At 32.8% G+C, this 24,803-nt stretch overlaps 2 protein-coding genes and 1 long non-coding RNA gene across 5 annotated transcripts in view; 2 read left to right on the top strand and 1 right to left on the bottom strand.

The window, feature by feature from the left end:
- LOC126819178 (heparan sulfate glucosamine 3-O-sulfotransferase 5) overlaps positions 1-16,467 on the bottom strand; it is a 139,673-nt gene extending 123,206 nt beyond the window's left edge. Inside the window, exons 1-2 of one of the 3 annotated variants that reach the window (XM_056100592.1) lie at positions 16,424-16,467; positions 9,946-9,991 (exon numbers count right to left, since the gene is read on the bottom strand). The gene's annotated coding sequence lies outside the window, so the exon portion shown is untranslated. Of the gene's footprint in view, positions 1-7,457; positions 7,756-8,797; positions 8,957-9,945; positions 9,992-16,423 lie in introns of those variants that run through there. The other 2 variants (XM_050547064.2, XM_050547063.2) reach the window with 2 other exon arrangements.
- LOC130012502 (uncharacterized) lies at positions 5,464-7,276 on the top strand. Its single transcript, XR_008787940.1, has 2 exons — positions 5,464-6,132; positions 7,086-7,276. It is a non-coding gene; the product is annotated as an uncharacterized LOC130012502 (long non-coding RNA).
- A 227-nt stretch (positions 16,468-16,694) lies between the features above and the next one.
- LOC126819181 (40S ribosomal protein S12) lies at positions 16,695-24,601 on the top strand. Its single transcript, XM_050547077.2, has 6 exons — positions 16,695-16,776; positions 16,899-16,934; positions 22,336-22,470; positions 22,876-22,978; positions 23,136-23,237; positions 24,492-24,601. Exons 2-6 carry the CDS (start codon positions 16,918-16,920, stop codon positions 24,552-24,554), a joined length of 420 nt encoding a protein of 139 aa, XP_050403034.1. The 5' UTR covers positions 16,695-16,776; positions 16,899-16,917; the 3' UTR covers positions 24,555-24,601.
- The last annotated feature ends 202 nt before the right edge of the window (positions 24,602-24,803 follow it).

Here is a 24,803-nt window from a genome sequence, read left to right as displayed (position 1 = left end):
CACATGTACTATAAGCCAAACAAGTTTAACTATTCAGACCTGTTCGGTCGGAGGTTAGAGTTAACTACGCATGGGTAGCTTCATATTCTTTATTCGGTTCTCCCACGCTTTCGATAACATTGGCACTGTCTGACCCCGATATTGTCACAGTAATGTAACTAACTGTGTACTTCGCATGCTCAAAGCAAGCTGAAGCCGGGGTTTTAAACCAACCCGTTCCGACGGTTAAGATGAACCAGTTTAAAATAAAAGTCTTCTCGAAGACAGGTCGCGAGCAGGTTTTTTAAACTGGTTTATTTGCCCCACATTTGCGTTCAGACGCTTAAGTTGAACTGGTTTAAAAACCCCGGGGATCGTTAAACCAGTTCAACTTAAGCGTCTGAATGGGCTATTAGAAACACATATTTATGATATGATAACAAAGCATAATTGCACTAAGATAACACAGTAATAGGATCAGAGGTGTTGAAAGTTAAAAAAATAAAGGATAATAATTAAATAGCTAATTACTACAATCTATGAGACCCTCCGGTTTACTAAATGTCATTGTGCTTGATAACAATAAGAGGATACTTATCAAAACATTGTTGTCCCATATAACTGTGTCAGTTTAGACGAGATGATAATTAAAGAAAGTAAGATTCTGAAATTTATTTTAACAAAGATGATTACTTAAAAGAATTAAATAATAATTTTGAATCCGCAATATTTCAACATCAACATTCTTCCAATTACCTTACTTAAAAATTACAATTCACAGAGGCATACTGTGCTTAAACCGACTATCTGCCAATTAAGATATCAGATTGATGAATCTGAAGGCCTGTACAGGCAAATGAAATCTATCTTTATTCCCCATGTTATACATTCAGAATTCCTGAATATTATCTGCCTATTATTTGAATAATGTTTCTTATCTACATGTTTATGGTAAACTAGAAAGACAGATTGATGTTTACCAGAATTACCAATTGTCAATCTATCAATTTTTTTTAACACAATAACTTTCAGAAAAGTTAGGTTATGGCATGACAACTACATGTAATATATCAATAGTGTTATCTGTTTAAGAGTTGTATCAATATGGACTATGGATGTGACTAATATATAGGCTGTACAGACTTCAGACGCTTATATTTAAACTAGTTTAAAATCGCTGATGTTGCATTTGATATAAGCCAAACCAGTTAGGGTTAATTACGCAAGGGCACACATCATCATTTTGCCAGGAAGATAAATACTGCTCATGCCCAAAGCAAGCTCGAGACCCATTCAGACAGCATTTAAGAAAATCCTTCTCCAAGGTGGGTACAGAGCTGGAGTTTTTAAATTGTTTTATGTCCCATATTTTGCATTCAGATAACAAAGTTTTAACAATCACCAGGGTTTTTAAACCAGTCTAACGTAATCATCTGAATGGGATTAGTGTAAGCTTATATACAATCTAATTTTAATTGTCCAATTTGTTGCAAATCTTAGACAATGTTCATATTGGGATCAGTAACTATGTTTTGTTTACTAGAACACAAATACTTTATGTAGATTTAAAGAAGTTTTGGGTAAAAATTTAGTGAACCCAACGATTTGTAGTTTATTATGCTAGAGGCAGGTTGGGATTAAAGGTGAAAACAAAACCAGTCGGAAATCAGTCTAGTACAGTAATTGTGAAAACTAAATGAAAACTACTTTAAGTTCAAGTGTATTGAAACTTAAAATTAAAAGTGAACCCTAAGATATTTACATACAGATAATGACCGTCCCTGAAGATCTGAAGTGATGTATAATCCGGGTGTTACTATAAAGAAAACAGATCTAATTGGTAAGTAACTACACCTCCACATACAGTGCCTTCAATCACAACACCAGCTTTTCTATAAGCATCATTGATAATGGATTTTCCAGACATTTTTTTTCGGGGTATAAAGAAAAAATTTATTGCCCAAACTACCTACTTGATTGAACCTGAAAGATCATAAATAGGTCTGAAACATCTTCAACATCAAATTGAACAGTAAAAAATATCATATTACAATCTTTTTATAGTCTTTATGATCAAATTGAAATCTGAATATAAACATAGGTTGCCAGGCAATGAAACATATTCCCACTAGTTGCGATGTATTTCCTTCAGTATATAATATTCTGCATGGGCTTTCTAATCAATTTGTTTCTACATGTGGGCTACAATGTTTTGCAATTTTTACTGAGGTCTAAGTGTCAAATTAACATCATACCGGTATCTTCTTTTATTAAGAATGTAAACAGTCTTTCAAGACGGAACAAAATTTTCTAAAGACCTCTAAAGTGGTAACATGATTTTGTAAAAGAAAGTGGTAGGAAATCAATACGAGTCTTCCTGTTAATAAAAAAATTACCAAATATCGAATGTTAACCATTAAATGTTGTAACAAGCTTGTTTTAAGGACACCTTCTAGTGTTTAAGTCAACATACTCTCACCAGTGCACTGATTTACCAGCCTTTAAGTTTGATCCCCCTTAAAGATTAATGGTACCATAATTTATTCCTGGTAAAGGAATATAACTCTAGAAAAAAATCATCCATTACCATTCAAATTCAATAGGATTCACTCTCTGAATAACATTCATATCTCATACATCTTTCAAAAGGATCGGATGATATTAGGGCTAATAAGATTTCATAACAAAGGAGCGTAGCCCTAGAGTCTGGACATCTATCAGATGAAACCGTTTGAAACAAATAGGATTCTTCATTGGAATGTGATGAAGAGCTGCATAACTACCCAAGTCCAGCCAGCATTCGATCCCGGTGTTGACAGAGAAAGTAAGTCAAATGAGACTGAAGAACGAGGTCCGGTGTGCACATTGGCATATCACATAAAGGAACCTACCCTTGACAATTGGAGTTCAACGAAGAGTTGGTGGAAATGTTGCTATTCGAGCAAAATATCCCTCATAGCACACGGCATGGAATATGCTTGTCTTGGGGGGGGGGGGGTAATTTCAATTCCTTTCCTTTGAATGACCTGAAGGCCCTACAATATTTTAAATAGACTGGAATATTATTGAAGACTTTATCACAAAGGGGTAAAGCTCTGGAAGTTATCATCTGTGGAAAATCAATAGGATTTTTTCTTTGAATAAACAATGCACCACACAATATACATGGCAATATACATCCAGTTTAAAATGTGGGCGTACAAAATAAGTAAGTTACTTACTTCTTCTAAACTGGAATTTTATGTCACTTACTAAATTGGAGCAATGAAACTCCTTAATTTTACTAACTAGTTAATTTCAACTGATATAACTGCATTCAAATAATGTAAGTTTGAAAATCTAAAAGTAAATTTTACAAGATTTTTATTTTTTACAATGGAAGAGAAAAAAGTCTCTGTTGGAAACTACAAGTTAACTGAGAATGGTAATGTTTTCACATCAGGCAGGTGAGTGAACAAAGTGCTATGATACTTAAAGTGCTAAAATATTCGATCTAATCCAGATGTGTATAATTACGATAAAGGTATAAAGTCAGCACCTAAAAAGTGAGAAGTAAAGAAAATATAACAAGGTTGAAGAAGCCAAAAGATTACACTATTCCAGTGAGATCTCTCGTTAAAGATTGGGTTAGCTGGGCTAAAAGCTGGCATACACAGAACCTAGAAAGCGTCAAGTGCAAATCAGGGAGGCTTACCTGATATAAAATATGGTGTAAATTAAACTGGGTACATCTGCATTCTACCACTAGAACAAATGTTGTTTTCCAAAATGGTTCTGTGATGAAAAAATACAAATGTAGGGCAACTTTATTACCGGTATAAAAGTAGCATTTATATACAGAAAATGCAAATTTTAAGATTGTTTACTAAATATAAAACAAAAAGGACACAAAAAATTACACTGGGTACAATTATTATCGATACTGTGTGCAAATTCAAATAAATTCTCAAAGCCTTTTGGTTTCAATGCTGCAGGTACTTTGATATGGATAATTTATTATAGACCCTGTGAACAATACAATATCCTTACTTAATACTAATATATATATATATATGCCACTATATGAACAGCATATTATATTCATAAACAAATTTCGTATTTATTATACACCCCTTCCAACAGTAAGGCTGCAAAAATTATCTAGAAAGATTAGATTTTGAGATAAAAAGAAAACTTTATTTAGAATTATCATGGTTTGTATTAAGCGATAGGTAATTGGAAGAATGTTAAACTGATCTTTTAACACAAAAATAGACATACATCTGATAGGCTTCTATGTTTTTGTTAAACACCTGAGGATGAAGAGATAACATCAATTTCTGAAAACAGATACTGTAACAACCATACAGCTACCAAGGTGAAAAACATCCAGACAGAATTAGAAATTTTAACAAATTTGTTTACATTAACACATCAGAATTTAGCTTACTGATATCTTCCAAAAAACAATTAACTTATCCTAAGTATTTTTTGAACACTAACCAAAAATAACATGGCAGGTAAAATTACTGCATAAACAAACACCCCTCATTTTTATGTTTTGGGGTGGGGTGACAATATTTTTACAGCAAATTGAAAATGTACATGATCGCAACATTTCATAGTACTTTATTTCATTTGTACAGTTTGTCTTGATAGTAAGAAATATTTTAATTTCTTAATCAATCAACCCATTCTAATTGAATCATAATTATTACAGTGTTTGTTTTATCTTTGGATTGAAAAGTGAACTTTTATCAACAACTAAAAATTTTGAATTTAACCCTCTGAGCTAATGAAGAAACCTACAAATCCTAATCACACTTATAAGTACCTAACATTAACAGTACAAGAAAACAAATATACGGTATGTGGTTCAAGATGTGCTACTTTGAACAGATGGTATGGTAATTACTCCCAATATTTTGAATACAAAATCACAATGATATATATATATAGCAGAATAAATTACCCTACACACATGTTTAGATCTCTATAGCTTTGCAGAGAATTGAATTAAAAAAAAGTCATTTTGTATAGATCTAGGGCCAAAAACAAAAATACAGTTAGCAATATTTTTGTTGCATAGGCTATATCTTTCTTTTTTATATTATTAAAATTATTAATTAGGAATCTCCAAGAACTATACGCTGATTCTCTGTGGCCAACCTTCAGTCCAGGCTTAGCAGCATATGAGGCATGTAGTATGTCAACTTGAACCTCTTGTAAATAACCTTGTAATATTTTGAGTCTGCCTAAAGTGACAAATTTGTGTGTTCCAAAGGCACTCCCCTACATCTGTTTAAGACTACAACATATAAAACCTTGTGTCTAAAGACTCTAGATAACAATAATGAAAATAAACAGATTCCCTCATATCTGTCAATTGCACCTATTTTCAATATGGAAATATCATTCAAATTGCTCAATGTATACATGAATGTTTTTACTCCACAATTTTAAAGCCATATCACAGTTCCTTTTTTGGACCATGAAAATCTCCATGACAACAGACAGCAAGATAAAATGGAAATAAATCAAACGGTTACCTACACTTTAAGCAATTAATGTCAATTAGTAAAAACATAAAACAAATTACCAGATATAATAGACTGGTTTATAGATAGAATGAAACTGAAAAAAAATTGTGACTGTAAAGAGAGGATCCATGCTTTAAATTTACCACAGATAAACACTTATTAAATATTTTCAAACAATGGAAAAACAAATATTCATTAATTTGCCAAAAATTAATTGAAACAGACGAATTTGATTGGTTTTTGTCAGAAATATTTCATTTAATTACTACAAAATTCTTTTTAAAGCAAGAGCAATAACTCAATCATTAGTATGACAATCGGATGATCTGATTTATTTTTCCACACAACGTTTTTATTTGATCCTTCCTGATAAACCTTGAAAATTTCTAATATTTCAACAGAGAAACATACATGTAAATCAGAAGCTGTAAAACATCAGAAAACATAGATTTTCAAACAAAAATTGAACAAAGAAAACAGAACCTGGGAAGGAATAATCTATTCAATGACCCTGAAAAATCATCATAAACTTCTATATCACCTCTTTACATTTCAGCACCATTGTCACTTGAGGTGGATGGAAGCATGAAATTCAAGATGTCTGCAAAAAGGCAGAGCTAAGAAATATTTAAAGGTATGTTCTTTGAGATGAAATGGGGTGTGAAATCTAAAATCACACCTGAATAAACAATTATACCAACCATAAACTTCATGTACATCTTCTATAACAACTAGGCATACTTATTCCATCTGCTTTTCAAATGACCATTATTTTACATGGTCTTGATCTGAAATCAAGTACTGTTGTGTTGGTACACAGAACATAAATAACAATAATATACATGACCAAAAGCCCTAGTACCTTTCCTCTGCATTGAAAAGAATCTTTGTTGGTAATGTTACTTCAGCTTTTGAATGATACACATGTACAAACTTTCTGTTGATCTTATATATTCAAAAAATAAACAACATATTTTTTTCGAGACAAGTTGCCATTTTAACAACACTAGGCATTGCTTCTCTATAGTTCTCATTAACGAGTAACTTTAACCCTTGTTAAGTTGTACTGTGAAGTTACCATTTATTAGGCATTAATACATTTAAGTATATTAATAACACATAGGATTTCACACTATGCTCACCAGCCAATAAGCAGGAAAAGAAAACTTACTGTCTCATGAATGCAAGTGTCCCAATTAAAGTTTTTGTATTTCAAAACAATCATTGAACATAATAAAACTTTTGTACATATATTAATGTTTTCAAAAACACAATAAAAGCACAAAAGAATAACTTAATTAAATTCAATGGAATTTCCAATTAATTTGAAGGTAGCTATTTTAGGCCTCCTAACAAGTTTGCACCTGATTTATGGGTTTTCACATTTGGTTTTTAAATCATAATTTAAATAAGGTACAACATGTACATCAATATGCGCCAGTTGAAACATGATGTTTTGATATCAATGCCATTATAAAAGTTTGATCATACTTTCCAATGATTTAAGTACTCTGTATACAATACTATGAACCGGGAACTAAACAATATGGTTCATTATAGCCATCACAGTCTGTCATTTTATTACAGAACAAGAATAGCAAGTTTCATGTTGGTACTCAAATTAGCAGAGTCTTAGACTTTTTGTGAAGAGTGTTGCCTCAAGAATAATAATATTACCAAGATTACCAAGTGTATGGAATAAGTTCCTGTTTCAAAAATAAACCCATCACTTATCTGCTGTACTTTTGATGGATCGAATAAACAAATGTAAAAAAGTTTAGATTTGTTTATGATGCATATTTTGGCATACTAGCCATGTTCATAACCAAGAAGGATTATATATAATATAAACTAACAAATCTTCAAATAATCTTCACTTCCAAGTTCCAAAGAGGAATCAGTCAATGATAAAATCTTCACACAAAGACTCGACTATAATACTGATGGTACTATACTTACATGATTTCACTATAAGACCTATCCTATACAGTTTCAAGTTAACAAGACTCCCTCAAAACATCAGGGGATAAGAAAGTTATTATAATGTCTTTATGTAAGTTGTTTAAACTTTGCCGAAAGTATTTGATAATTTACACACCATTAAGATACGGAAACAGATCTTATAAAACATATTCTGATTGGTTGATTCAGACCATATGGTCTTATTTTATCGGTCAAATCCTGTATTAAAAAACAAAACGTATGTGTGTGTGTGTGTGTGCTCGGTGTCTTAAAGAACCATGTGTGTTTATGATACTCTTGCCAATTTCAAAAACTCTTTTAAAACTTTACTTTGATGGTACAACTTCTTAAAACAGAACATTGAGAAGAATGTTTGTGTAGCAACCTTTCAAACTTTTGATCCAGTGGAGAGATGGAGAGTCATAAAAGTCTAAAAATGTACTTATCTTCTCAGTGTTGTTATTATAGAGGATGAGATTCAGCACATGGGCGTAAACTAATTATTTAAGATAAAAGAACAATATCAAATGTAAGAAGCATATCTGTTAGAATGTGTCTTAAAAAAAAATATTGAAATATTATAGATTAAAATATATAAAATAAATACCAATAACATATTTCATTTTGATGATTTTGTTCTCCTCAAGAAAAGTAGAATACTTTAGATTACATAAATATACATGTAATAGCAAAACAGATATATTTTTTTTCCTTTTCATTCACTGAATTTCGTTTGAAGTTTTCATGAAATAAAATAAAATATTACTTTTAACCCAAATAAATCAAATATATCAGATTAGGAATATGTAAAGTAATATCATTCCATTTTTCAGTTATGTTATAAAACTCCTTAGCACTGATGTACCACAATTATCTACATGTATTATTAGTAATATTCTGCTTGGTTAATAGTGTATACCTTGTACTGTATATGTGATAGTCCAATACAAGTTATCTCCCTTAAGTCTTCATCTCATAAATGTGCAAGTTCACATCATTAGAATACTACATAATTATTGTGTAAGCCTTTTTTAATTTAAAGCACAAGGTTTTCTGATAAAAATCTGAAATCATCATAACCTTTCTTGAATGATGAAAGGATGAAATTGAGAAGTACTATATGTACCTATATGAACAAATTTCTTTTATTTATATTGCAATAATGTTTTTGCATGTTATTTTCAAATTAATCATATTCATTCTCAAAACCTTTCAACATCCCTCAAAAATGATTTACAAAAAAAGATAACGGTAGTTTGAAATGCTGCATGTGCATGTTATTAAATTATTTCTGTATCTAAAATTTAAAGAGATATAAACATTTTAAAAATGCTTACCTTTAAGCCAATACATACTGGACACACTTCATCTTATATTCATCCTCCAGGAACAGCTTGTTTGAGTGCTATGGTTCGCAGGAGTATGCTATATTCAAAATCATTTTTCAGTATTTACAGTAATATACTGTTCTTGCCAACATAAACACCATAAAATTGCTAAAGTAAAATCAGATTTATCTGCTCATAAATTGCATATGTGTATGTCTACAATCTACATGCTAGGCTTTTTCAAATGTCAGCTCGAGGTATTTTGACAGCCTCTTCATGGTTACAGTAGCCTATCCTTGACAAGATTAACAACATATTTATGACAATAAATAAGCACATTTAAGAATAGTGTTAATTCAAAAGTTTAGTATCTGTAGATCATGTACTGTAAAATTGAGTTTTTGCAGTATGTGACTAATAAACCAATTGTCCTTGGGTTAATTAACAGGTATTTTCTAAATCTGTTTTTTTTTCTACTCTAAGTTTTTTTTTTTAATTTTAATTTTGGTTTTTATAGAGCACACCCACATTCACTCCACACAGTGTTAAATTTTAACCATTTTATTTCATTGGTAAAATAGTCTGAATGACATAATATCAATGAGTTCATATAATCTTTTGAGGGCAATATCATGATATAAATTGTAAATATTTATCTTGTAAATCTAAATAACCGGGCATCCCTAATTTTGGTTACAAACACCATAGGTACACGTAGCCTAACTGATTATTGATGTAAAAGAATGAATAAATGTTTGTTGGTGAATGGTTCAAAATTTTGAGGTGTCTGATTTCACAGGTGATCACACTTTGTAACTGAGGTTTACATACATGTTTAAATACATGCAGTCAAAAACACAGACCAATCTAATCATTTCAGTGGAACTCAAGGAAATATCGCTGCCACAGCATACCTACATGTAGGATATAAAATTAAGTGATGTGACATATGGTATGTACTTGTTCGTATTTTAAATATGATAGCGCCTACGATATACGCTATTTTGTGAATGTAATAATAATTAACAATTATCATCTGTATGTTCTCAACTGTTCAGAACATATACACATTTGGACTGAGTTGGCAAGTTCAATATGTCCCTTTGTGGGTGTGAGACTACATGTATGTAATTAAATTAAATGAAATAGAACCATACCTTAATCGAAAATTTTCCTGAATGGGTTTCTGCACAAAACCTTGACCTATAAATAAAATGGTAATAATTCTTGATATTAGGTCATCCAAATCAACTAGGGGGTCATTACTCTAATTGGAAAGAGAGAGAAAAATGGGGTTTCAAGTCCTCTCAACATAAACTAGGTCATTTCAGGACTAACATATGATTCAATTTTATTTCTATAATTCGCTAGAATGTAGGGGTCTTTAGCAGTAGGATTAAACCGGAGGACCTGAGGGAAACCCACAAAATTGGATAATTGAAAAGAATGTTTCAGCTTAATAGTCTTCTTAGTTGCATAAACATAATTTAACACCGTGCATCAATTTCAAGTCAATTGGATAATAACTTTAGCCTCTATAGTGTCAACAAGATGGTCAAATGCCATAACCTGAAAATGAACAGGCTTCTTTGTCTCATTACCAAAATCAATGTGTATCTGTATACATATGTAATTGGATGATAACTTTAGCCTCCAGCATTTATGGGTGTCAGATAGATGGACAAGGATGACATCAAACTAGGTCATTTCCGGACTAACACATGGTTCAATTTTATTTCAATAATTCACTTCCAAGTAGGGGTCTTTAGCAGTGGGAGGAAACTGGAGGACACGGAGAAAACCCACAAGGCTGGACATGCGACCCTTCTCCTTGTCACGTACAACCAGGGAATACAGCGTGCATGTGCTAACCATTCAGCCATCCAATCCCCCTTGTCAAATTCAACATACATGTACTGGTATATAATTTAAATGAGATAAATAAGTTGCGGGCTCAGTGAATAAACTAGGCCCTATTTGTTTAAAAAGATAGGTTGCCAGGCAACTAAACACACGCCCACAGCAGCTAAATCGTCCGAGCGGCCGACAAGAGTTGTCGTATATTTGTTCTTTTGTAGGTAATTAGGGGGCATTTAATAGACAATTTCATACAGATGACATTATAATTTTCGTCGTTTGAGGGTTCACAAGGTTCTAAAAACTAAAACAAGGACTGTAAGGCTGACCTTAAAAATATCTTTGTTTCACCAAACCCGACCCACAATCGAGGAGAAGGGTCGGTAGGTCGGGTTTTTTTTCAGATTTTTTTTTTAAAAGCTAATTTGACAGCTTGATAATTTTCCGGGTGCAAACATTCGTCTTCTTTTATTGGCAAACAAATCAATGACATCGGGATTTTTCTTGATGCACGACTCGCACACAAATTGCGACAAACTCACGTTTGAAACTCCCTCAAAACGTTTTTAACGATCGTGCGGGTTTTGCCTTTATTTTTCTCGAAAACGGATATTGAAAATATCGTCGTCATGTTTAAAACGACGCCCCACAGACATAGAGGCAGAATCATTTCGTGGGAATGGACGTGCTTTCGTCTGCAACCATTTTGTTGAGAAGCGACACCTATGACGCTTTCGTCTTGATCAACCAGTTTCAATAATGAATCAAACCATAGCCATAGTAAAGGGAACTAACTCTCGTGATATATTTCAGGTTGACACACAAAATAAAATAAAAAGATCGCGGAAAAGTGCAATAAAATAATTTAAGTCGGGGGTGGTTTTAGTTTGTCGGTCGCGTTAGGCGAAACAAAGATATTTTTAAGGTCAGCCTAACACTGGAAGTAATCTACAGAAATTGTTGAAATTCGACAGACTTTTTAGTTTTACTAATTCAAATAATACATATAAATTTCATACAGATCAGATGATAACGTTTGTCGTTCGAACGTTCACAAGGTTCAACAAAGTAAAACAAGGGCCATAACTCTAGAAGTAATTGACAGAAATTGCTGAAATTCAATAGTCTTTTTTTTTTACTAATTTAAATGATGCATATAAATTTCATACAGATCGGTTGATAACTTTTGTTGTTAGAGAATGTTCACAAGAAGCAACAAAGTGCAACAAGGGCCATAACTCTAGATGTAATTAACGGAAATTGCTGAAATTCAATAAGCTTCTTTGTTTTACTAATCTAAATGATGCATATAAATTTTATACAGATCGGATAATGGGAATTGCTGAAATTCAATAGGCTTCTTCGTTTCACTAATTTAAATGATGCATATCAATTTCAAACAGATCGGATGATAACGGTTGTCATTAGAGCGTTCACAAGCTTCAACAAAGTGAAACAAGGGCCATAACTCTAGATGTAATTAACGGAAATTGCTGAAATTCAATAGGCTTCTTGGTTTTACTAATTTAAATGATGCATATAAATTTCATACAGATCGGTTGATAACTTTTGTCGTTAGAGAGTGTTCACAAGGTGCAACAAAGTGAAACAAGGGCCATAACTCCAGACGAAATAAACGGAAGTTTTTGAAATTAAATAGGATTCTTCATCTCACTAATGCAAACAACATATATCAATTTCAAAACAATCAGATGATAAATGTAGTCTGTAGAGTGTTCACAAGAAATTGTGGACGACGGGCGGATGGACGGACCGACAGCGGACGGACAGGGGTGACGGCAATATACGACCACATTTCCATGTGGGCGTATAAAAATGTAATGCCATTGGAATTGCATGCACTTGGTTTAAATTTAGACATGCTATTTCATTCAGCCTTCTAAAGTGCCGGACTGCACCACACATAATTTACACAAAAACAAAACCATGGACAAGACACAATACTGTCAATACGCAGAAATCAAAAACAAACGAACATATCAAATTAAGTGAATGGATCCGGGGGCTAGCCAAAGCGTCCACTACGCTGTACAATCCCGGGCCTGTAGTGATACAGACTTCACTTAAATTTGAAAACAATCAGGAATATAACCCAGAGAAACCATTAAGTAATGCTAGCATGAGTCATGATCTGCTATATGTTACATGAAATATGAATGTAAGCATATTGAAGTAAAAATTACCTATACAAGTAACTACACAATTTTATATGAAACATTATTATTGATAGGTGTAAAAAATTCCCAATTCAGAACATTGCGAGCACAGAAAGTCAATAAATATTTTAAGAACCTTGTAAATATAAATAGAAAATATGTGTACCGGAAGTATTCTATTCTTGCTGACACCTGAACCCGAGGAAAATATTATACTAAATAAAAAAGATGCAACTCCAAACAGTCAAAGGGCATATGGCATTCTTTGGAACCTTAAAAGAGACGAAAATGGGTCTAAAAGCACATATTAATGTAATCTGAATGTATATTACATGTGATGCAATTTCAAAAATAAATCAAATTTTAATTTCAAGTCAATTAAGATCAGTGAAATACATCCAAATTGAACGGCAGTCGTTCATTACAAATGGCACCCAAATTCATAGAGTACAATGACTCGTGTACTGATTTTAAAATGTTCATTGTGTCTTACAACAATCTGATAAAAACACAGATCCTATATTGTTTTGGTTTCGAGAAGAGTTGCCTGTGCGTATCCTCGAGGGTTTTCCCCAGGTCCTCCAGTTTCCTCCCACTGCTAAAGACTCCTACGAGCAAGCATTATTAAAATAAAATGTTAGTAGTCCCACAATGACCTAGTTTGTGTCGAGAGGACGTTACACCCCATTTCACTTGGAGTGTGGTGCACAGAACTGTGTATACATTCGCAGCGAAGATGAAGCAGAAGTTGTACTTCCAAATACCCACTTGAAACATTAATACTAATTGGTTAATCAAATGTCTGATGTCCTAGGGTCAAAAGCCCCTCATATGACCCCTGACGCAACCTCCCTGTACAACCGGTTAGTTATTCTTGTAGTTGAGGCCATCGAAAGTATAAAAAAAAAAACGAAATATAGATCTACATGTATATCAGATTGTGTTTTACATATTGGATATTATATAAAGGAATAGAATCCCATATTTTTACGCATGACAAAGACTTCAATATTGATTGAAATGGACTGATACTTAAAATAGCTAAATTGCTAATATTTGGGAAATAGAAATTGACACAAATTGGTCGCAACGCATACAATAATGTTATCTAAATGTATATGAGCTGATTTACATTCTATCTTTTCTGTTTTTACTCTAATTTCAAATCAGTTACATGTATGTTCGGCGAAATACGGCAGAAGTCTCAGTCGAATACCAATCTCCATAGCATCTGATTATTCCAGTCTATTGCGCATGCTCTCCATATAAGAATATGACGTTAGTGCTTGGCATGACTTACGGAATCTCTAGCCTCGTTCTTTTTTGTCCCTTGTTAAAAATGAAGAGAAATGACTGTAATATGACAAGACTGACAAAGAAGGCTGGGCGTGAGTTTGTTTTGCCAAATTTAGAGACTAAATATTAATAAAAAATTGGGTATGACACTGACCAAAGGGGTTGATGCATGCACCAAAATAAATAGTTGCTGGCTTTACAGTATAAGGAATAAATATGCAAAGTTCCAAGATAATCAGTTCAGAATTGCAGCCCGTAGATGATAAATATGATGATTCAGACAGTAATTGGCAGGACTGTAAAGCAATTTATAAAAACATTTGACTTTTCAAAGATAGATAACCTTTTCTATTCATTGGGATATTAAATTGTACAATGGATTTTATTTAACCTGAGGTGGTTTCAAACACACAGGCAAGTTATTAATAACCAAATTGAAAACTAAGTAGCCTAGTTTGTTCGTAATTAGCATGCGCGAACTGAAAAAGGGACATAACTCGTTTTTCTTAATTGGCTGTCACAAATATGGCCTATTTTTTCGCGAAAAGTAGGTCTTTCATTGCGGCCTCGTGTCGGTTCCCTGCAATTGATACAGCTTCCATTCAACCGAAAACAGTTAGTTAGGATGTCAAGGTTGCTCCGCATCAACATAACATCACTCATAACAAGGTAAGAATATTTTTTTTCTCTGATTGAAAAGTTTGAAATTTCGTAACTTTTTTCGTGGAAGATGCGGAGTGGAAAAAAACTTGCTAAATTATGGATGAAATATTCCTTTATAAGATCCATCTTCATTTATTTACAGAAGTCGACGTAAAAGTCGTAAAAATTCAATTTTTGTGAGGTGACCGAAATTTTATCGGCCATACTGTAATGGCGGAAGACGTGCCAAATGTAGTCTGTATCATTCAGACAAATATTCCCCATATACGCTTTGCACTACATGTATGAGGTACTGGTGACCGAGACTATATCAAATTACAGTTAGACGACTGTTAGACACGCGCAAATAACAAATTGAGACTGACTTTGTTATTTACGAAAAAAATAAAATTAGTTTGAATCGTGTGCTTTATCAGTTTCAGTAGTACGGTATAAAAATATTCTTCATAGCAGTTAGCACATATCACGGCGTAGTTCATTTCCATCCATGTATTCATGGTGTCAAAATTAAACCCCATTGTGGGCCATTCCATTTGATTATTGTTTACCAATATTGTTTAATCATATTTATTATAATTTTTCAGGTTCCTAGAGCTTGGTAAAAGATTTGATTGAAATTTAGCTGCATTATTGTTTTTATTATTATTCGTATAGTTTATTAGGCGACAGGTTTTGTTTGTATGGAATTTGATTTTTGTTATTTTAAAATTGTAAAGAAAACTTAAAATTCAGGTTTGATTTTATCATTTCAACACCAGAAATAAAACCAGTTTCTAAGATCTAATATGTCTTTTTTAGTTTTTGTGATATTGTTATTTTTTTCCAACTCCAGTCAGATATAAGACCAATTTCCTTTAATTTTATCCCAATTAAAAATTATTAAAATAGTTTTATTGTTGATTTTAACTTAGTAAATATGATGTAGACATATTTATGTAGTGTACATGTAACTGTTTTTTGTTCCTTACGATTCATAACTGGTAAAAGAAAACATATTTCCCAGTTTTATTTTATTATTCTATATCAGAAAACCAATTTTCAAGATCTAATGGGTTTTTTTTTTTAAAGATTTTGTTTAAGATTGTTATTTCTATTACTTTTCTGTACGAAATATTGCTGATTTCCTTTAAATTTTTCCAAATAAAAGGTAAAAACAATATTTCTGTGGTAGATATTAGTACATGTGTATCTCTAGCACATATGTGTACAATTTGAGCCTGTACCAAAGTCATTCAGTCAGTCAAAATATTATTTTATCATTTTTGCCCGTTTTTGACAGAATTTTGGTGAACGCTGCTTACCTATGGGTATATAAAACCAACTACAAAAAAGTAAGTTCTGAACCGATTTTAAAAATTTAAACAGATTAATGATTCTCGGGATTTTTTCTAACTGTATGCACTTTCAGGTCTCTAGCTCAAAAATTTAATTTTGGTTGGCACATGCTTACATGCTATCGTAATCGAATAAATTCGTTTAAAATTTATGACGGTTCAGACTGTAGCTCCTTAAAAGGTAAATTTAACAATTATAAATGAAATAAATAGTTCTTAACAAACTCGCTACATTACCGTAAACACACTTGTATGACATAAACAGAAAGGGAAACATTCATGCACAATACGGAGACAAAATACTTAACTATTTACACTTTGTTATTTTTTTCTGTGTATTATTATATTCTTCTTTCATTTCCGGTTTATGGTTTGGTTGTATCTAAATTTAGGCTCATGATATTTCCAGACTATGACTCTATAAGAAAGTCTTTACAATGGATATTTGAAACAAAAGTACTAAATGAGGATGAGTATGTAAGTTGTCGTGGAAAATACCTTTGGGAAAATCATATGAATACCACTAAAGGTCATTAATATTAATATAGAAAAATGTAAAATTGTGTAGAATCGGTCCATTATTTATATATTGTGGTTGATTACCCATAACACCCCTCTCTCTTCCTTTCTCACCCTTTCATTGAACTCGTGGGATATCTTCGTAAGTCGTCTTGATATTATCCAAAGTAATCCGCCAAAATACGTCTTTAAAATAAATAACCTTACATGTGGAAATAAAACTGATCATATATTCATTTGTTATTGTTTATTTTATTGTTTCAGAAGGACGTCCGTTGTCAAAATGTCTGATGCGGAAGGGTAAGTAGGCCATGTAAAATTAGTGGTGAACTAAATGAAATGAAATGGGGTTTAACGTCCTGCTGTTCTGCTCCTATACTAATGAAGACGGGCATACGCCATACAGTGTGCTATGAAGGAAATTTTGCCCAGACAACGGTACTATCGCCTTCTCTTACATCGAATTCCAACTGCCAAGGGATCTTTTACTTGCATTCCAATGTATACACAGGACCTCAGTTTTTTATATCATCCGAAGGACTAAACAGCTGTCCTTGTCAGACCCTCCGTTCTGCACCACTGATAAGGGGAACTAAATTGTAACAATTTTCATGTTTATTCTGGTGAAATTGAATCTCCTAAAACAAACATAATCAATTTCACAGTAGTCGAATCCCATCTTCCATTTGGGTTTAAAGCATAACATAAACATATTTTGCTACTTGACGTAGGGGTTTCAGGTCACGTGACTTTAGCGTGAAATCGGACAGCCAACGGCTGAAATATAGCCCACTTCAATCTACGATTCTGAATTACTATTTTATGTAAATGTATTACTAGTAATTGTATTGTAATAGTTTTATATCAATCTCAATATCTGCAAAGATTCAGGCTGAAAAATTATCGAAATATAAGCTAAATTACCGTTTGTTTACATGAGACGCTCGCGGGAAAATACCGCTCAGACGTCGCTCAGCTGGAGATTTTCCATTGCTACAACTCACTTCATTGGTGAATCCGCACCTTAGTTCCCGGTGGAATTTGGTATAGAACCAACATTTTTGTGCTTATTATGGTCTTTGATACCTTGAGATAGGACAATTACATACAGCCGTAGAAAACGGGATTTATCTGTTTTGATGACTGAAATTTGCTAAATTTTGACTAAACATAATATACTTTCTTGTGGTATCATCCAGATTATAAATATTTGACATATCATTCAAATTATTACGATTTTAATAAATCTTAGCTGACAATAACGTGCAGATTTCAGTTTTAAAATTGGTACTAACGATTCTGAAGGGAAAATACCGCTTATGACGTCACTCAAATATGACTGAAAAGCACTTATTTTGGTGCAATTCCACGCATTGACTGGTATAGAGCATTTTGATTACATTATTGACTTCGATCTCGGATTTTAAAATTCCATAACTTTGGATCTAATTAGAATATTTTGATGAAAAAAAAAAAAATGGGTAGCATTTTATGTATATTTTCACAAAATATTTTTTTAAAATTTTTTTCTGTCATATGAAACTTTGACCTGAAACCCCTACTTGACGTCTAGTGTTTAAATGACAGAAAGAAAATATTTAATAATATTTTGTGAAAATATAGGAGCTTTTATGGGTTTCCCTTTAGACGTCATTTTCGGTCATGCGCAGACCCTGGCCTTATTCGTAGACTGAAACCCATAGGCCATTGTGTGTTTTTTTTGTGAAAATACCGTCGTACAGTACGCTTGTTTTACATAAAATGAAACTGATCGCCATTTCTTCATACGTGTAAGGTTTATCGGGAGCAGGTCATTTCATCCCACTACCGGTTCAACTCGGGCTGTTTCATCCCAAATTAACACAAGTCCGTTCATCCCACTTATATCGGGTCGTTTCATCCCACAAATTTAAAAACAGGTATTACATGAATTTTTAATATTTTATTTATACATTAATACCAATAACAACATGTCAATGCAATTTCATCATGAATAGTGTCCAAGTTATTCCTTTGCATACGCTTTAGCTTATTTTCCAAATCCACACCAATTTCACTAAAATTGCATCGCTTACTACCGGTTCAACTCGGGCTGTTTCATCCCAAATTAACACAAGTCCGTTCATCCCACTTATATCGGGTCGTTTCATCCCACAAATTTAAAAACAGGTATTACATGAATTTTTAATATTTTATTTATACATTAATACCAATAACAACATGTCAATGCAATTTCATCATGAATAGTGTCCAAGTTATTCCTTTGCATACGCTTTAGCTTATTTTCCAAATCCACACCAATTTCACTAAAATTGCATCGCTTACAATCGAGCGATGCTCAGAGCAAAACCTTCATCTTGTAATAAAATATATAGTCATTTTCATGCACAAGGCTCTACATGGCGACTAAAACACTCGCCATGGCGACCAAATATGTTTTCTGGCTAGTTGAAATTTTCACTTGAGTCATCAGCTGGCGACTAAGTTTTTTTTCTCGTTTTAAAATAATTACAAAGTTTTTTTTACAAAATTGAATTTGTTTATTCAGCGCTTCGTAAAACCGTAACTTACTAGGGGAAATAACTCCAATTTAACGACAATATTTACGACATTCATATATTTTCTTACCATGTGCCGAAAATCGTTCTAACTTACGGCAATGTATACAAAATGTCCGACTACGCATGTTGTTGACCCATTTTTCTAACCATACATTAAAGTTATTCCCTATATATTAATAAAATGAATAAAAAACAAAATCTTTTAAGCTCTTTCTGAAGAAAAGAATTTTAACAGCTAAACCAAAGTTTAATGATGATATTCATTTTGTACATTAATTAATTGTTTTCTTTAAACTGTTCAGTATGTTGTGTTTCATTCATTATAAATGTCATTGTAATTTTTAATATTATTAAAATTAAAATTTATTTAAATCAAAACTGGTGTTCTTTTTTCTGCATTGTTTTATATTTAGCATTATGATAAAGATTAAAAAAAACAACGCGTAATATCTAGTTGTGATTTAAGTTACAGACTACAGTTAATAGCATTGTAATTTCTGGCTACTAAAATTTTGGTGCTGGCTAGTAAATTTTTAGCATTTAGTAGCCAGTGAAGACTAAATTTTCCATGCCCATATTAACCCTTGTTCATGCATGTTGGTTTCACTATAACAGTAACAGGATTACCTGGCGCCTCAAATAACCCAATGTTAAAAGAAAGCATGCAGTGTCCACCTTACAACAGGTTCCATTGATTTACGATTTAATTTATTACACAGTTTAGACCACAATGTGTTACTATTCGCATTTTGGTATTCTATTTCTAAATTGATTCCTATTCGGAATTCTTATATTTGTCTTATTTAAAAGGAGCTCCTGTGCAATTTAGTTGATTATCGGGTAATACGTAGAGTCCATAATGTATTTTGGCTAGTGATTAAGCTGTCAATATGTAATTATGAAATAACTTTTTATAAAGAAGATAAATGATTTTAGACATCATAAACTAACAAACAATCTGAGTATACTTTATTACAAAAGCATCTATGAACTAATCTAAAATCATAACAGCAATTAACTAACAATACGAATATACTTTACTACAAAAACATTGGTGAACTGATCTAAAATCATAACGCCAATTAACAAACGATACAAATATACAGCGAACTAATCTCGGTCGTGATCGGTAATCTACAAAAATCGACGAGTAAAACTTATTTATTCTATACATTATTGTTTATTTATCAAAAAGTAAGTGTTTAACATTTTTTTTTTAACAATAAGTACAACTCAGTTGATTGACTGCTATTATAATAACAAGGGGGAGGAAACAGCCCTGGATGAAACAGCCCGATAAAAAAATAGGTTGGGATGAAACAGCCTGAGATGAAACGATTGTGGGATGAACTGACCTGCACCCAGGTTTACCGACCGATGTCAGAAACCAATATTGACAAAAACTTTGATGTAGAAAAGATACGGCAAGTTTACCAGACCCGTAATGGCCGTATGCAATTTAGGAAAACCAGTGGATGACTGATCCGTGCTCATGGCCCGAAGTAGAATTTGGTCAAGTTTATTACGCAATTTACGAGCAAACAGATGTTATCTATTAATTACAATACTATTAACACAAAAGATTTAAATGGTCTACCCTATTTACATTCAACTGCCGACTGGACAGTATGTGTGAGGTCGTCTGCTTTTGCGCTGCATGCTATACTCTACAAAAAAAAAAAAGCATGGTACTATATTGGTCCTCGAGGCTATCAACTTAAAAATAATTCCACTGTCGCAACCAAGAATGAAGAACAATACAAGTGTCCATTTTATCAATTTCTGATTCAGTATTAGGTTTCGAGAACAACTGTTGAATGCAAATATATAACTGGACTCGGTGCATTCTATACAGAATTATTTTTATAGCATGATTATTATTTGTTTTTTTTAGATGTGCTACGGTCCTGCTTAAATTTGAATATCGTCTTGATATCACCGTTATACCCTAAGGATGGTTGAGTTCGAATTTCATAAAAATCGGACCAAAATGGCCACCCCTCGTTCGCAAATAGTGTCTAAATATTGTGTATCAGGGGTTGGACCCTCTGGAGGTCACAATTCTCATCTGATTTTGATGAAACTTGAAATGCATGTTTATAACCCACAGATCTCGGTTACTTTCAATATTCACGCATATCGGACCATAACTTTATGAATTATGGCCCCTGATGGTACGAAAAGTGTTTTTTGGCTTGTGGACCCCGTAGAGGTAACAATTTTTATCCGATTCAAAAAATTGTTACAATACATCACCGTTATAACCTAAGGATGGTTGGGTTCGAATTTCGTAAAAAATCGAACTGAAACTGACAAAATGGATGCCCCTCGTTCGCAAATAGTGTCTTAAATACATGTATTGTGTATCAGGGTTGTGGACCCTCTGGAGGTCACAATTCTCATCTGATTTTGATGAAACTTCAAATGCATGTTTATAACCCACAGATCTCGGTTACTTTCGATATTCGCGCATATCGGACCATAATTCCTGAATTATGGCCCCTAATTGTACGGAAAATCACGTTTTTAGCTTGTGGACCCTATAGAGGTCACAATTTTTATCCAATTTAAAAAATCGTTTGAATATATCACCATTACACACTAAGATCTTGGTTCCTTCCATTTGATAATTTCCGATATCCGAACTTAACTTCCTGGATTTTGGCCCCTGATTGTTCGAAAAATCGCATTTTCAGCTTGCAGATTCTCTAGAGGTCACAATTTTTTTCCGATTTTAAAAACCCTTTAAATACATCACCATTCTGCCATAATAAAGGTTGAATTCGTATTTCTCGAAAATCGAAATGAAACTGCCTGACAAAATGGCTGCTCTTTGTTAGCAAATTGTGTAGAAGTGTGTAATCCAAAGGTTGTGGACCCTCTAGAGGTCACAATTTTTATCCGACTTTGATGAAACATAACTTTATATCCCAAAAATCTGTCCCTTTTGATGTTTGCACATTTCAGGCCATAATTTTCTGGATTATTGCCCCTGATTGTAGTAATTGTACAAAAAATCCCGTTTGTTTTTAGCTTGTTCTCTATCCATCTCTTGCAAAATGAGGGCATATCCTGCCTGGCAGCCGCTGGTTAAACACTTTGATTAAAACATTTTATTGTATTGAAATGTTTACTTTCAGAGACGATGTTCCTGCTGTACCTACAGCCTCAGGGGCCATGGATCTTTACACTGCATTACAAGAAGTTTTAAAAACTTCCCTCATTCATGATGGTCTTGCAAGAGGATTACATGAATGTGCAAAAGCTCTTGACAAGTAAGTTGTAGACCCATGGACCTTTAATATTGAAATAAAAAGAAGTACTGTCTGTTTATAGACTGGACATGGTTTGTGGTGTTTTTCATGTGGCTTGTTTCACGTAAACAATATTTTAGAATTTTATAACCTTTTTCGAATCATCATTGTGTGAGACTATTGAATCGGATTTAAGCATTTGATTTGTATGCTTAACTCACTTGTATCAACAGATACTGTGAAGTCTGTGACTACTCCTTTAAGGAAGTCTTTATCTTGGGATTGTCTTTAAATATTTGTTGGTAATTTCCATGATGTAAATGCTATAAATGTATTGTAGGTTAATCAATTCAATTGTCTTCTGTTGAGTGATATTTACTTGTACGAAATTCAAACTCGGGGTTTTGATTTTTTGATTTTTTTTAGACGTCAAGCACATTTGTGCATTCTGGCTAACAACTGTGATGAACCAGCCTATGTACGTTTAGTAGAAGCTCTCTGTGCTGAACATGGCATCAATTTATTAAAGGTGAGTTTAGATATCAAAAATATTGATAGTTGAAACCAATATATATTCTTCTGCATAAATCTCCCAATAAGCTTCCATGAGGTGATGTTTCTTTTATCTGTATACTAGAGTTTTATTGGTGAATCTGTTGTAATTCTGATGCCAATATAATTTTCAGGTGGATGATAATAAGAAATTAGGTGAATGGTCTGGCTTGTGCCGAATTGACAAAGAAGGAAAAGCTAGAAATGTTATTGGCTGCAGTTGTGTTGTTATCAAGGTACTGTTTATGTTGGAAAAACCAGGCTATAATATACAGGGGTTTGGATGGTCGAATGGTTAAACGTGCGTGTTGCATCATAAGATCTGCCATTGAGTCGAGAGGTTTTGATTCCCAGCTTGTATTTATTTGATAAGGAGTAGGGTGACTAGGGTCGCACGTCCAACCTAATTAAGTATCATGCCAATTGTGTCCTGCATTCGCACGCCTTCCACGTGAGAATTTTTTTCAGTTATGTTTGAGAAGACAAAATTTCATGCCTGAGTGTTGGATTCACTTCACTTCAGTAATCAAAAGTCAAGAGTTGAGGTCAAAACAGCGAGTCAGTGTTAAGGTTAAAAGTAAAAAATAAAAGTTTTAACTGCTTGTCTTAAATGCATTATATAATTCTTCGCTAGAGGCGCCACTGATACTATGTCAAAAAAACTGACCGTAAAATGTGTTTTTGTTCCGCGACTTCGGGTAATTGTATGAACACCAACATCGATGACTTTGCACTTTTCGTGATGAGACAAAAACAGAGTTTGTGTTGAGCGTACTTACGACTTATTTCTTATACTTTAATAAAGTAAAATTATCAGGAAAAGGCAAAAACGGCGCTCTCGTCACGGAAATTAAACCTATTTTCTCATAGAAAGATCCCTATATCAAAGGAAATAAATTATGGCACAAATTTAAAAATTCCAATAGTTAATGGTTGGATGGATGTTTCCTGAAAATTTGATGCCTATATCTTCAATAGTTGCTGAGAAATTGTCTTTGGTCACTTTTTTTGCAAATTTAAAAAAAAGTGTATCGGTATACTGACATTGATTAATTAAAGTGCAATAACATTTCTTAATCGATTTTGAAATTTTGTTGGTTTTCTCAAATGGGAAAGGGGTTGGAAAACTAAACATTCAATTTTAGTCAGATTCAACAATTTAAAAAAAGTTTTTGCATTGCTTCTTAGTGGTAGATAGAACAAAACAATTATGGGAAATGTCCAGAGTTTTAGTTTTAATATTTAATATATTTTCCAAAGTGTAACCTTTTTTCTAACTTGAACATCAAATGAAGGGGCACAAACACTAGCAATAACTTTTTGTTCTGACCTCGGCCAGTTGGCTATTTCTTCAGTGGGTTTTATTATTACAAATGTATGTACAAAAAATCACAGAAAAAGAATGTGATTGAGATTAAATAATTTGTAAGGTTTCATTTAGATGTAATCTAACAATTGATTTTATTTAATTGCTGGTTTTATTATTTCAGGATTATGGAAAAGAATCACAAGCTCTTGATATCATCACTGAATATTTCAAATCTAAGAAATAAATGTTACAAACCCAAATAAAGTAATGCAGTGTAAAAATCCAATATAAGTAATGTTGTTTTTTTTTTAAACTGTATGGAAAGTCAAATGGGGCGGATTATATTGTTTAATGCACCACAATGCACCATTTCTAACATTTCAAAAGAATTATTACTTTCCTTTACAGGAAGGAGTAATTTTAACCTTTAAAACCTCCCTATAAGCCAGTTTATGGCATCTGAGAGTGTCAACTGCTGTGCTCTCATTTTGAC

This window comes from Patella vulgata, chromosome 4 (genome assembly GCF_932274485.2).
Source record: "Patella vulgata chromosome 4, xgPatVulg1.2, whole genome shotgun sequence".
Classification (NCBI taxonomy): Eukaryota; Metazoa; Mollusca; class Gastropoda; family Patellidae; genus Patella; species Patella vulgata.
This window is presented reverse-complemented; position numbering and strand designations above follow the sequence as displayed.

Coding starts and splice junctions, on each gene's coding strand:
- LOC126819181 (XM_050547077.2), top strand. Junction 22,471..22,875: donor TGTGCAAAAGCTCTTGACAA/GTAAGTTGTAGA, acceptor GATTTTTTTTAG/ACGTCAAGCACATTTGTGCA. Junction 22,979..23,135: donor ATGGCATCAATTTATTAAAG/GTGAGTTTAGAT, acceptor TATAATTTTCAG/GTGGATGATAATAAGAAATT.